This window comes from Neophocaena asiaeorientalis, unplaced genomic scaffold, assembly GCF_003031525.2.
Source record: "Neophocaena asiaeorientalis asiaeorientalis breed wild unplaced genomic scaffold, Neophocaena_asiaeorientalis_V1.1 scaffold196, whole genome shotgun sequence".
Classification (NCBI taxonomy): Eukaryota; Metazoa; Chordata; class Mammalia; order Artiodactyla; family Phocoenidae; genus Neophocaena; species Neophocaena asiaeorientalis.
The window spans coordinates 4,167,661-4,181,774 of record NW_020173929.1 but is presented as its reverse complement, the minus strand read 5'-3'; the positions used below and the strand labels follow the sequence as shown (position 1 = coordinate 4,181,774).

The 14,114-nt window shown below is 47.0% G+C and overlaps 1 protein-coding gene across 1 annotated transcript in view; it reads right to left on the bottom strand.

Annotated features, from left to right (window-relative positions):
• Positions 1-5,574, bottom strand: part of LDLRAD3 (low density lipoprotein receptor class A domain containing 3) — a 178,945-nt gene extending 173,371 nt beyond the window's left edge. Inside the window, exon 1 of the mRNA XM_024752534.1 lies at positions 5,436-5,574. Within this exon, the coding sequence (XP_024608302.1) occupies positions 5,436-5,523 (88 nt within the window). The 5' untranslated portion in view covers positions 5,524-5,574. The remainder of the gene's footprint in view (positions 1-5,435) is intronic.
• Positions 5,575-14,114: the final 8,540 nt, after the last annotated feature.

The window sequence follows — 14,114 nt, the reverse complement described above, 5'->3', positions numbered from 1 at the left end:
CATGCCACCCTTCGGCAACTACCACCGTGATCAGTCAGCAGCCATCAATACCGAGGCAAGACCCTCCACCAGGAAAAAGATTGCAATTCGCTGAAGGCTCAGATGATGGTTAGCATTTTTAAGCAAGAAAGTATTTTTTAATTAACGTATGTACATTATTTTTTAGACATAATTCTATTGCATACTTAATGGACTACAGTATAGTGTAAACACAACTTTCATATGCACTGGGAAACCAAAAAATTTGTGTGACTCGCGTTATTGCGGTGGTCTAGAAGTGAAACCACGGTATATCCAAGGTATACCTGTACACAGAAAAACATTTTCGACGTTTCTTAATTTTTAAAAAAATCAGATCAGTAGTGATAACATACAGTACGATTCTGTTCAGCAGAATAACAGAGATCCATGTACAAAAAGACTGAATGAACCCACCGGTGGTCTCTGATGGAGGAAGGTTATGAGGACTTACATGCTGGGACAGCTGACAGGGTCTGCACCATCTCTCTGTGGCTCAGTTTCCTCATCTGGCGATAATAACAGTCCCTTTCTCATAAGGCTCGTGACAATCCGTGAGTTACTATAATGTAAAGTGCCTGGGACAGTGCAGCCCAGGGGAAGCTCAAGTAACGGCATGTCATTGCTCTTGCCATAATCAGGGCTTCCATGGAACTTGTATGCTTTTCTAAAACATATCCTTATTCCTTTATTATAACAAAAAGTTATTTGGCTAAAACGATCACTTAAGGGCATTCCACTAACCAAGAACAGAAATACACTCAGACTATCCCCAAAGGAGCCCCTACTCTCAAAACTCTAAGGTGGAAAATCTAATGACTCCACCCAATTGGAAATTTATTCTAGTCCATTAATAGATATTTCACAAGGTCGGAAATACAACTAGTCCATAGGGGGTTGGGAAAAACATTCAACCTCTTTAGATAACTTAAAATATGAAAATTAAAATATGTAACTGTTTTCAACTATTAAACGAACCAGAAAACCGATTTTTTTAAAAAGGTATTTCCCAATGCTGCCAAGACTAAAAGCCAGACGTCTCACATGTTGCCAGTGAGCAAAAGCTGATGCAAACCATTGGCAGAACAAGTGGGCAAGAGGCAGAAAAGGCTCCTGTCCTTCAACCTGGTCATTGCATTTCTGAGAATCGAGCTGAAGACCATTTCTCAAAACAGGGGGAAAGTCATATCTACCCTCATTTCACAACCGTAAGCACTATTTCTAACAGTGAAAAACTGGAAACAACATAAATACCAAATAATAAGTAAATAAACTATATTTATTCACCAAGTGAATGGGCCACTTAAGCGTTAAAAGTGATAGGGAAATATGGGGGAAAACACAGAAAAATATTAATATGTTGAAATGTTACCTGGGAAAAAAATTTAAATATAAAATCGTATACCTATGGTGATTACAACCGAGAAAAGCCTGAATGTAAACTTGTAAGATGCTCACAGTGGGTCTGGTAGCGTACAGACTCTATGCGGGATTCTGTTTTTCTCCTTCCCTGTTCCCCCGATTTTTACAATATAACATTTTATTACCTTTATAATAAAAAAGTTTCTTCCGGTCTCACGAAAATCTTTCCTCTGCCGTGGGTACAGAATAGCTGCTCTCTGCCTCGTATCCCTCCAAGACACACTTCTCCAGGCCCTTCTCTCACCCTTTGGAAAGGGCAAGACTTCTCCTTGGTTAAGTGTATTCTTTTCTAAATGCCAAAGCTATGTCGTAGGGCTTTTGAGGCAATCGCCTCTAGCAAGTGAGAACATCAGCCGCCTTCTCTCTCCTTCCTGTAAGTACCAAGTTGTTCCAAAGAATCAGTGAAAGAGCTCTGTAACTTCTGAACGAGACACAGAAGGAGGCGGCACAAATTCTAAATGGACAACTCTCAGGGAGCCCTCGAAAGGATGGACCAGATGGTACCTACCCTGGAGACCTCAGCCCAGCCCAGCCTGGCTCTGGCTGAAACCATCCTGCATTTCTACCCTCCAGGCATGCATAAGTTCCTTAATCGACCCTAAACATTGTTTTTGTTTGTTTGTTTTGTTCAACTCTCTCATTTTATTTATTTACTAAAAAAAATTTTTTTTATTTTTTAACATCTTTATTGGAGTATAATTTTTTTACAATGGTGTGTTAGTTTCTGCTTTATAACAAAGTGAGTCAGCTATATATATATACATATATCCCCATATCTCCTCCCTCTTGCGTCTCCCTCCCACCCTCCCTATCCCACCCCTCTAGGTGGTCACAAAGCACCGAGCTGATCTCCCTGTGCTATGCGGCTGCTTCCCACTAGCTACCTATTTTACATTGGGTAGTGTATATATGTCCATGTCACTCTCTCACTTCGTCCCAGCGTACCCTTCCCCCTCCCCATGTCCTCAAGTCCATTCTCTACGTCTGTGTCTTTATTCCTGTCCTGCCCCTAGGTTCTTCAGAACCTTCTTTTTTTTTTTTTAGATTCCATATATGTGTGTTAGCATATGGTATTTGTTTTTCTCTTTCTGACTTACTTCATGCTGTATGACAGACTCTAGGTCCATCCACCTCACTACAAATAACTCAATTTCGTTCCTTTTTATGGCTGAGTAATATTCCATTGTATATACGTGCCACATCTTTATCCATTCATCTGTCCATGGACACTTAGGTTGCTTCCATGTCCTGGCTATTGTAAATAGAGCTGCAATGAACACTGTGGTACATGACTCTTTTTGAATTATGGTTTTCTCAGGGTATACACCCAGGAGTGGGATTGCTGTCAGCCCTAAACGTTTTGATCAGCAGAAGTAAAAAAGCAAAAGAGACTTAAACACCCGACAAGAGGGTAATAATTAGGTTACCGCGCATCTACTTGATGGAACAGTAGGTAACCTCACAAAACAACAATTATCGTTGCTACCTATATGGTAATGTGGCAAAGGGCCTCTAAATTGAAGTAGAAAAAGCAGGTTACTCAATCACGCGTCCCCATGACAATGAATGTACTTTGTGTGGACTGACCAATAACAGTTACCGTTTACAAGTCACTGACTATACCCAGGCGTTGTGCTGTGCGCTTAACATGCATTAAAACGCCACAACAATGTCACTTAGAAGGCTGACTATTCTCATTTTGGAGAGGAGGGAATTGAGGCAGCAGAAGGTTAAGGAATTCATTCTCATTTAATCCTTCCAATGGCTAAGTTTTAGACCATCTGGTAACTTTTCTAAGATCACACAGCGCTGGGGGAGAGGGATGGAAGGGAGGGCTGCGATTTGGACACAGTCCTTCTCTAGGGCTCAACCCGCAGGTCCTAGACTGGGAAGGGACTATGTAAGAAATCTGAAATGCAAGGAAACTTTGTCTTAGAAAAAGGACTTCTTTTCCTTCCCTCTGTTGTCTAAACTTTCTAGTGTTCTTCTGTTTTTAGAATTTAAAGACCAAAGGAGAAAAGAAGGGCAACAGAGGAAAGGTTTTTCGAATGCGTGTGTTTATGTGTATGGTTTTTCAAATTATGCTTTGATCAAAAGACGAAATAAATGCCAATCAAGTCTCTACTACATTTGGGGGTGACGGGTCGGTAATGAGGAGAAAAAAATTAACGGAGAATAGCCAAGGCGAGCCTGTTCCAGACCAAACCGAACTGCACCAGGCAGCTGCCCACACTATCTTTTCTTTTTTTGAAAATTTCTCTTTCCACCAACTCTTCCCGTTTACGCATGAATTCTGAAATCATGGAACTGGACTGGCACAGGACACAGCTTGTCACAGAGAACTTTAATAATCACACAGTCGAAATTGACAAAGCTGGGGATATAACTTAGGTCTCAACTTCCGATCCTGTATTCTGTCACAAACGTGTCCCGTTCTGAACATTCCCAGCTCAGCTAAAGACAATCTGCATTTACTGGAGTTCCAATACACACCATATTCCAAAAATGATCATTCCACACATTCAGAGTGTTTAATAATGCTCAGAACTGGACAGATTATAGGGTTCACGCATACTATCTCATTTGAAACTCAAATTACAAACATTCAGTTTCTAGCAATTTTGAAGCCAGGCTAGAAACAGAAAAGGCTGCAATAGACATAATACTCTTTTTTAATTCTGCAAAAATAAAAATGCATTAGGTATAATAGTCGATTCAGAAGAAATCGCAAGCAACAAAGAAAATGAACTATTTCCCACAAAAAACATACCCTCAACCCAACCCCTCCCAAAATTTCTCTGAAGAGCGGGGACAGGCAGCAGGGACACTGGACAGATTTCAGAGGGGCCAGTCTCAGAGGGAGTACATCACGAGGAAGAGGGGGCCTGGCTCCAGAGGGGGCCCCAAACCCAGAGCTCCTTCCTGCGCAACAAGCTGAGCCTCAAATCCCGGTAACAGCTATGTGAAAAGTTCAAATTATCATCTTCTCCTCATTTCCTCAGCTGGCTCCCAAAAAGATGGCAGATTCAGAGCCAGAACACATAGTTCTCCTGTGCGAGAGGCCCTGTGGCCTGGTGCCCAAAGCCCAGGAAACTGCCAAGAACCATCGTCCAGCTGTGTGGTCCCCAGGCACCGGACGACCCTGGGCCCAGGACTCCTGGTGTACTTCCTGCCGGCCAGCGTGCCGTGGCCCAGCTCCCTCTGCAGCACCAAACTTTGGCAAAGAAGAGAAACACACCTCTAGGGGGCAGGGAGGATGATCGTTCCACCTCCTGGAGGCCCCTCAACTCACATCCCTGGTGCCTCCTTTCTCGCAGATTACCACTGACTCACATCTCACGCGGATTTTGGGTACAAAACGGGAAAGAGGCTGAAGAAGGAGGGGGTGGAGAGGATCAGAAAGAATCCCGGTCCTAGTGTTGCCCATTTGAAGATGATGTCCAGGTGTTGGCAAAGAAAAGGGCATTTGGAAGCAGATTACTGCAAAGTCAGTAACAACTCCATGCTAAATACTTGACGTGATGCTAAAGCTTATTTCATCCTCAAGAATACTGCACAATGTAGAAGATGTGCAAGATGGTTACCAGCCTGGACCTTGGGGTCAGGCAGCCCTGGGTTCAAATCCAGGTCTGCTGCTTGCTGGTTAGAAGATACTGAAGCTACATAACCTCTGGGAGTCTCAGCATCCTCGTGTGTAAAGTGAAGGCAGTGAGAGTCTCCCAGGGGGAGGGTGAGTAGAGCCTGGCGGACAGGTCCTCTGCTCCCCGAAAGCTGTGGCTCCCACCCCACCAAGACCCCTGTTTCTGCACAGAGCACACTGCTCTGAGACAGAACTACAGGTGGAGAGGGCAGGACAGCCCTGCCCCCAGAGGCCCTGGCCCCGCCGTGGGCAGCACGCAGAGCGTACAGGGCTGAGTCAGACCCAGAACTCCTCGCTGATGCCCCAGGACTGCCGCCACCCTCCTCCTGCCCCAGCAAAGGGCCAGGCCACTCACGGCACTCCTTCTCGTCACTCTTGTCGAAGCAGTCGGGCAGCCCATCGCACTGCCAGGCGCCGGGGATGCACCGCCCATTGCCGCACATAAAGTTGCCTGGAATGTTGCACTCATTGGTGAAGTTGTTCCCGGGGAGCAGCTGGCTCTCTGTGGGAGACAGGGGACAGGGAGGTCAGACGGCTCCGCCAAGGCAGCAAGAACCCAGGACCGCACAACTCTTCTTCGACACGGATTGTGTATGTGAGACTTCTGGTGGGTGACATTGCCTCTCTGGGACTCAGTTTTCTCATCTGTGAAAGGGACCCATAATCTGCTCCACCCCCAGGGATTCTGCGAGGACTTAATGGAGAGCCCCAGGTAAAGCCCTTCGCTGGTGCTGAGCACACAACAGGGGTTCATGGACTTTTCTTCTTTCTCTGTCAAAAAGCCTGGTAGTAAAACCCAAACGTTCTCTTCTGGCCATGAGCAGTGGCTAAAAAGGAAGGTGCCAAGACAGAGGGAGCGCAGGACTTCCAGTACCCAGTAGCAGGAACTGCAGACTCCGTCCAGACCTCAGACTCTGTGGCCCTATGATCACAGAATCCTTGCACTTGGGCCAAGTCAGCGGGAATACGGGGACATCATTTCACTTTAGGAAATAGGAATCACCCACATAAACCAACCTGCCTGGGGTCACACGGGGAGCAAAGGCCACACCAAAACTTCAACACAGGCCTTTTAACCCTAAGAGAGTCCCAAGGTCCCTGGACTGCTTGCCAAGTGTTCCTGGAGATTTAGCACCGAGCCCCAAGGTTTAGATTCGACTCCACTGAACACAGGCACAGAATGCCAAGGCCCTCACCCAAAAGTGCGAACTCATAGGCTGGAAAGCAAACAGGGAAGGCCAAGGAGAGCTAAATTCATCCACCAGTGGACCCTGGGTGCAGACTGTCAAGGGAGCCAGAACTGGATCAATCTGATCCGTCTGAGCTACTGTGATCAATGGCTGGGAGATCAGGAGCCATCAGGAAATAAAAGTCTTAGAGGAAAAGGAGAAATAAAAGACCCGGTCCCTCCAGGGCTCCCTCCTGAGTTTTCAATAAGCATTTATTGAACATTTATGACCAGACACTTCTGCTAAGTGTTAAAGATGCAGAGATGAAAGCTAGGGCTCTTCCCTCCGGGCTGGAAAGGTACAAGGGTATACTAACAATTTTAGTGCCCTGTACTAAGAGGGATGTCCAGACCTGCCTGGGGGCAGCAGGAGCGAGGGCAGGCCCACGATGCTCTTCCACAAGCTTTGCCGAGAGAAGCGTCTCATGCCAGAGCCCTGACATCACACCTTCTTTCATGCCACTATCCTTTACATGTGCTGTGATTTTTACCTGGAATGCCCTTCAACTCATAGGGTATCCTGGAAATCCCGACACACCCATTAGCATACAACTTCTGTGTTACTCTGCCTCTGAAGTCTTCCCCAAGGAGAAATGGGCAGTCACCCTGTTGTGTGCCTAAGGTTCTACCGGGGTTACACTAAAAACATTTTACAGCTGGAACGAGTGGGCAAAAAATTGGAAAAGACAGAGCCAGAGGCAAGCGGTACCACATCAGCCCAGGTGCCACGGCGATTCCTTACAGACCATCTGCCCCATTGCACTGAACTTATACTGTACATGAACACCCTACTGAAAATGAGCTTGTGTAATTCACTGAAGAATTCTAGAAGAGCAGCTACAGTGAGGGGCTTCATCCTGCCCTAAAAACCTGCACTGGATTCCTCAAATTCTTCCTTGTCCCCTCCTCACTCAATCACCCCCTACGATGGCCAATCACCAAGTCCTGCATGCTAGTCTCCGCTGCTACAGCCATGACTGCAGCCCAGATCACCACCATCTCTTACCAGGATCACTGCCGCAAGTGACCCCAGCCTCCCCTCAAGTCTATCTCAGAGGGACCTTTCTAAAGAGCAGATCAATCATGACACTTCTTGGCTTTAAAAAGCCACTGAATGGCTCCCCAGTGCTCTTAAGATAAAGTCAGAATTCAAGGCACTAAAGAAAGGTCACAGGAAAGAGGTGGCATTCGCAGTGGACGTTGATAGACAAAGAGATGAAACGTAAGGACCCGTCACATCTACAGAAAGATGGCAAAGACCAGAGCAGGCAGGCTCAGCGCAGGCCACGATGGGTATGGAATAAAAAAACACAGAGCTCTGATAGTTAGGAATTGCGAAAAGACTGTGCCCCAATTTCCCCAATGCTACACCACGGTCAGATATCACTAATCACAGTGGACTCTGTCCACTGAGTCCACTGTCGATATCAGAATCCCTCTCAAGACTCGACTTGAGGAAGCCACCACCAACCCTGAGATGGTCGTGAAGCCAATTCCCCACCTCCGGGCAGAGTTGCAAGATGCCAGAATGGGTCTCGTAGGAGAGGAGTCTAGAAGGACAGCATGGAGCTGGATCTCAGACAGACACACAATACATAACACTGAAAACATACACGTTCCAGCTGTTTCCTAACAACTGCTCTGGGCTCCCCCCGGCCAGCAGGGAACTCTTCAGGGCTCCAGAACATAACTGCCATTCTAATGTGCTTGGAAGTCACTTACACTTGTTTGTGCAGAACTAGCTCCTCGAAGGCAAGCCCCCTGGAAGAGTCGCTGAAACTGTGAAACCTTGTTCTGATAAACAGATTTCTGGGGCAAGAAAACTGTCCAGACGAGATCCCAAAGTGCTTGCTCTGGGAGTCAAGAGGCTGGCGGCACGGGGATTTGATAAATGAGAGGGTGCGATGCCGAGACTAAACACCACGTGGGTTGGACACAGGTGGTCCTGCAGCCACGGGGCTCCCAGTGTCCTACCGGCAGGACCTCGGATCCCCAGGGCCGGGTGAATGATAACTCGGAGGGGCAGTCTGTGCACGTCGGAGCAACTCCATCACCCACACAGGGGGCGCAGGGCCTTGTGCTTTAGGGAAGTGACAGTATCAGCAGACTCGAGAGTATGAGGAGAAACCAAGGAAAAGAGAGGTTAAATCATGTTGACTCTGTCTTCAAAGATCTTCCTCAAACCCATCCAAGGTGCCTCACTAAACTGACACCATCCAATCCAAGCCACTGAGACCTCATGCCCTCTTTAAACCAATGGCTCTTAACGGGGGACAATTTTGGCCCCCAGAGGACATATGGCAGTTTCTGGAGACATTTTCGGTTGTGGCCTCTTCTGAGTAGAGGCCAGGAATGCACACCTGCGATACACGGGGCAGACCCTCACAACAAAGAACCACCCAGCCCGAAAAGTCAAGAGTGCTGACTTGAGAAATCCTGGCTTAAACCAACCTTCCCCCTTTCACTTCTCACTCCCACCAGTTTCTTCTCCTCATAGCAGAAGGAGATTTTAAATGCTGCTGATGGCTCATCGGTGCCCCTATAATAAATCTAAAACCGTTGCCACGGTTTACAAAGCCAGGCATGATCAGGCCGCGCCTACCTCTACAATCTCATTCCAACCATTTCTTCCAACACCAATGTCCGCCCTGCAGTGGTCCTCTGCACACACTGTTCACTCACCCCGATTCTTCCATGCACATTCCACCTGCTGTTATGGGCTGAATTGTGTCCCCCCAGAGTTCATATGTTGACGTCCTAACCCCTGTACCTCAGCATGTGACTATATTGGGAGCCAGGGCTTTTAAAGTGTTGATTAAGTTAAAATGAGGCCATTAGCATGGGCCCTAATCCAATCTGATTGGTGTCCTTATAAAAAGAGATTAGGACACACACACACACACAGGGAAGATCACGTAAAAACTCAAGGAGATGGCAGCAATCTACAAGCCAAGGAGACAGGCCTCAAAAGAAACCAACCCTGCACACTTTGACCTCAGACTTCTAGCCTCCAGAACCATTAGAAAATAAATGTCTATTGTTGAAGCCACTCACTCTGTGGTACCTTGTCACGGCAGCTCCAGCAGACTGGTACATCTGGCTAATCTCATTTGTCCTCTGACCTCAGCTTTACATCACTGACTCTGAGATTCCTTCACTGATTCCTTCACCCAATCTAAAGCTGATCCCTGTTTTCTGCTCTGGTCGTGTCCTGTGTTTTCCTTCACCCCAACTGTGCTCACCAATGAATCTGTACTCTCTCCCACCAGAATGCACGACCCCAAAGGCCGATGGGCATTGCTTCGTTTTGCTCTCCATCCTGGGCATCCTGCACTCAGTAGGTTCTCAGTAAATATCTGTGGTCATTCTCAGAAGAAAACCAAGTGTTCAGTTACTGATTTATCCCCCATCCCTCACACACTTCCTTGGAAAGTTCCATCTACCCCCTGCGTCATCCCCTGGAAGGTGAGTGGGATCTTACATATATAGTTAAAAATAAGGGACACAGGGGTCTCTGGATTTGTGCAAGTAAATTACTACCCCGTCTGCTTTAAAAGAGGTTAGAAATCTTTTCAGCCGGGCAGCAGGACTTTCTAGTAGCTGAAATATTTATCCCATCTCAGTGTCTTGGGACACATTTAGAATGCAAAAAAGACAAGCATTAGCACGAAGTTGGCTAGCTGGGGTTTCTCCTTCTCCTTTTTCTTTTTTCATTAGGCTGAAAAATGAAAAAGAGTTGCCCATTTTCACTGCAGCAGCACATCACTTACTTAAAATAACTACGCCATCTGCACCAAGACTGAAAAGAAAATCCCAAGTCCTCCCCCATTGGGCAAAAGCAAAGAACCTGCCGCTGCGGCTTCTTCCAAAATTTCTGGCACCCACAAATTTCTACTTGATGAGGGGGCACTGCAAAAACTCAAGACAGCGGCTGCATTCTGCTCCCTCTGGAACATGCAGTGAGCAATGCTGACTTTTCCAGCTGAGAAATGGGAATCCTCTTCCACCCGCTGGAGCCCTCCACATGCTTTGCTCTCCCTCTGCCGACCTCCTCCCGCTAAGGGCACGCCTTATCTCGATGCGAGATGGACTTGGCATCTGCAAACTATCAACAGGCCCTGCTTTCAGATTTCTGCCCAGTCACCTTCGTTTTTATCTTTCCCTTCCTGATCGTCTGGTCGGCAGGCTCGAACAACGAAGCAAGACACAGGCACATATATGTACAGACACACATACAGCTTAGCGCTCCAACTTGCAGATCTCAACTAGATCGTCCCTGAAACCTCCCTGGAGAATTCACACACCTCTTCCCACTGCCTGGAACATGACGCCGACAGATGTAACGTTTTGAGGCCACTGAAGACAAGCGTCCGTTTTCCCTTTGACTCGCTCCTTCAAATACACACGTACAGTCCATGCGTGGGCACACGAAAGCACCAAGCGAGCGGGTCTGTCGCGATTCGTTCCTAAACTATCCTGGAAAAATCCCCGAAGGTCCCTTCGACTCCAGACTGCTCCTCGTGGTGGCATCGGTGTTGGGTGGAACCGCAGACATCTGTCCCGAGCACTTCCCAGAGCCATTTGGTTCTCATCAAACCAGCTGCTTCCCACTAGAGCTCGGCCACAGGGAGCCTCCTGGCTGTCACCAGGGAGGGAGCAGTCACGCGTGGATATCTGAGCCTGGAGCGAGGATGGGCCTCTGTCTCCAAGCATGTAAGCTGAGCCAGGTCTCCAGCTCTGTCGAGACTCTGCACAGTGCCCTGCCCGCCCTGTTAGCTCATTCCAGGAGCCCTGGTCTCTGTGTACCCACCTGCAAGGAAGATACGCAGCCCAGGGACAGAGGTGAGAAGTTATAAAATGACTCATGGATTCAGCCCAGGAATGCTGACCCTTGGCACCCACAGATTTCATATTTACACATACAGTGTATTGTATTTACACTGACCCTGAAGATCGCGTGTAACTTTCCTGCAGGAACACTTTATGGATGGAGTGAGTCACCTTGACAGTGAGTGAGCCTAGCTGTCCGACCCATGTCTGCACTTCACACGGCTTCCCCTTTCAGAGGCCACTACAAAATGACAAATGCTTTGTTTCCTTCTTAAAATGAGTTAGCAAAGAAAGCCAACGGCTAGTATTAATGAGGCAAGCAAAGGGAAAGCGAAGAGGTCTAGGAAAAGGACAGTTCTTCACCAGGAAACAGTTCCATAAATTATTTTCGTACTGTATTTATAGCCTCGTTAAGGGCCCAGAGCTGTTCCTTACATTTTTTAGGTATGCTTCATTAGGAAAGTTATGTCCAGGCGGCATTAACATCATGGGGATTTGCAGAGCTGTCGGGATGCAACCCTTGCAAGGTCCAAGGTCCACAGCTCAGGGGCTGGACAGCAATGCTGGGGGATGCTGTTCCTCAGGACACTGATTCTCAAAGGTGAGCTCTGAGCCCCACCCCACCCTGGTCCCCAACTCTCCTACATTCCCTTTAACAGCCCTTAAGGAGTTGATAATTGACTTCTCACTAGGGAAAATCTAACATCTACTGAAGCTCCTAATACCTGGTAGGAGTTTAACATCCGTTCTCTTTCTCTGCCTTCACAATAGCCCTCTGAAATAGGCACCATGCCCATTCTGCAGACCAGAAAATTGAGACTGACGACGTCACACAGCTAGAACAGGGGTCTGCCAACGTTTTAGGCCAGATGGTAAATATTCTAGGCTGTGCAGGACAGGAGGCCAAATTAAAGATATTATACCAGTACTTACATAATAGGAGAGAAAACAATATTCCACACAATTTTTATTGATGAAATTCAAAATACAACCATCATAATTGAGAACAATTTCCGTAGCACAGGTCTACTAATGAAAAGAACAGAATTCTTTCTCGGGGAAGGCGGCAGGTGATTGAGATTCAAAGTTAGTGTCCCCTATCATCAAAATCTATTGCAAATGTTTAATTTTTTTTCAACCATTTAAAAAATGTAGAAACCATTCTTAGCTCAGGGGCTGTGGTGGGCTGGCTTTGGCCCCTGGGCCACAGTTTGCAGACTCCTAAGTGAGAAGATGGTAGGTCTGCCTAAAATAACAAAATAGCAGAGGCGCCCAACCCAAAAGGCCTTCCTCTCTGCGCCATCACACCTACCACACTCTGAAATGACCCCTGTGGTTCAGTGGCTGCTCCCCCACCACAAAGGCAGGGGCCTCTGCTGCCCTGTGTCCCCGCCAGTGCCAGGCACCGAGCAGACACTCAGGAAATGCTTGTTGACTGCGTGAGTGATGGCTCCTAAGGACCCTTCCGGTTCTGACACGCTCAGGTTCTGTGAATTTACCCAAAGCCTACCTGAACCTATTTGTATTTCTGTGCAAAAGACAATGAACAAATGAGATGAGTTCTGTAAAACACTCCTGAGCTCCTAGGAGGGAAGGAAGAGAAGCAAAGAACTTTTCTAGATGAACTTTTTACAGGCGTTCTCTTTTAACACATGCCGTGTCTTCACCAAGGGTGACCCGCGTGGCAGGCCAGGGTGAGAACTTGGCCCCATGTGCCTTCTGTCATTTCAGCTTCAATCGACAGCAGCAGCAGGAAGTAAGAATCAGGCAGTGAAGATAAACTGAAAGACGAGAGAGGGGACAACTTTATAACCAATTTATGAGGCTTGCAGATAAGCCAGGCTTCAGAGAGGACCAATCAACTCTGCACTTCAGCACCTCTCAGAAACAGCCAAAGGGTCAAGAAGAGGGGGATTCAGCTCTGATCCCAAGTTCAGCCCAGCCTCATCTGCCCCAGGATGGCTGCAACCATTCCTACAGTCACTGGAAATGGTTCTGCAGCTTATACTCTGCTCTGCACAGATACACCCACGGCAAGTATGGAAAACACCAAAGCAAACCAAGAAATAAGGCCAGAAAAGCAAAATGAGCTTCATTTAAGTCCCAAGGCATATTTTGACAAGCTCAGGGTAAGGAAGGATTTCTAAAAGAAGACTCAAAAAAAGCACAGGCCATAAAGAGTGATAAACATGACCACATTAAAATGTAAAACTTCCAGTCCTCAAAAGATACTTTAAACAAATGTAAAAGATAAGCAACTAACTAGAAATGGTACCTGCCATATATGTAAGCCAGAAAGATCCATATTCAGGATTTTCTTACAAGACTATATATGAAAACATAGGCCACCCAATAGAAAACCGGTCAGAGTATAGGAATGAACAGGTATGTTGACGGATGAGCGAACAAGTAGCTGCTTCAGACGGACTCAACCCCACTTGCAATCAGAGAATGATTAACGAAACAAGGGAGTTCTCTTTCACACCCACCAGACTTGCAAAAATTTGAAGTCTGATATTCTCACGTGGCAGGGGTACAACATGATCTCCCAGGCTACACGTGTGGAGCAACTCAGAAGAGCAATCTGACAACTCCCGGTGAGGTGCAAGACGCACCAGGGATTTAACCCAGCTGATCCTCTTCTGGTACATACCCCAGGCCTGGGGGCAAGCGTGCGCAGGACAATAGCAAGAGAATCTTCACCGTGGCGCTGCTGTAACACAAAAGTGCAAGACACACCAAATGGTCACCAAAAGGGGAACGGATGAAAACTCGGGTCCATTCACAACAATGGAATACTACCCAGGGCTGCAATTTAATGAACTGGAGTGGCATGAATCACCATGGATCAATCTGAGAAACCTAATGCTTAGTGAAAAAGGCAAGTGGCAGACTAGCACTTACATGAGAAATATACTACTCGAATGGATACAGCCAGATGTGAAGGTATTTTTGAAAATGTGCAAGAAGAGAAAA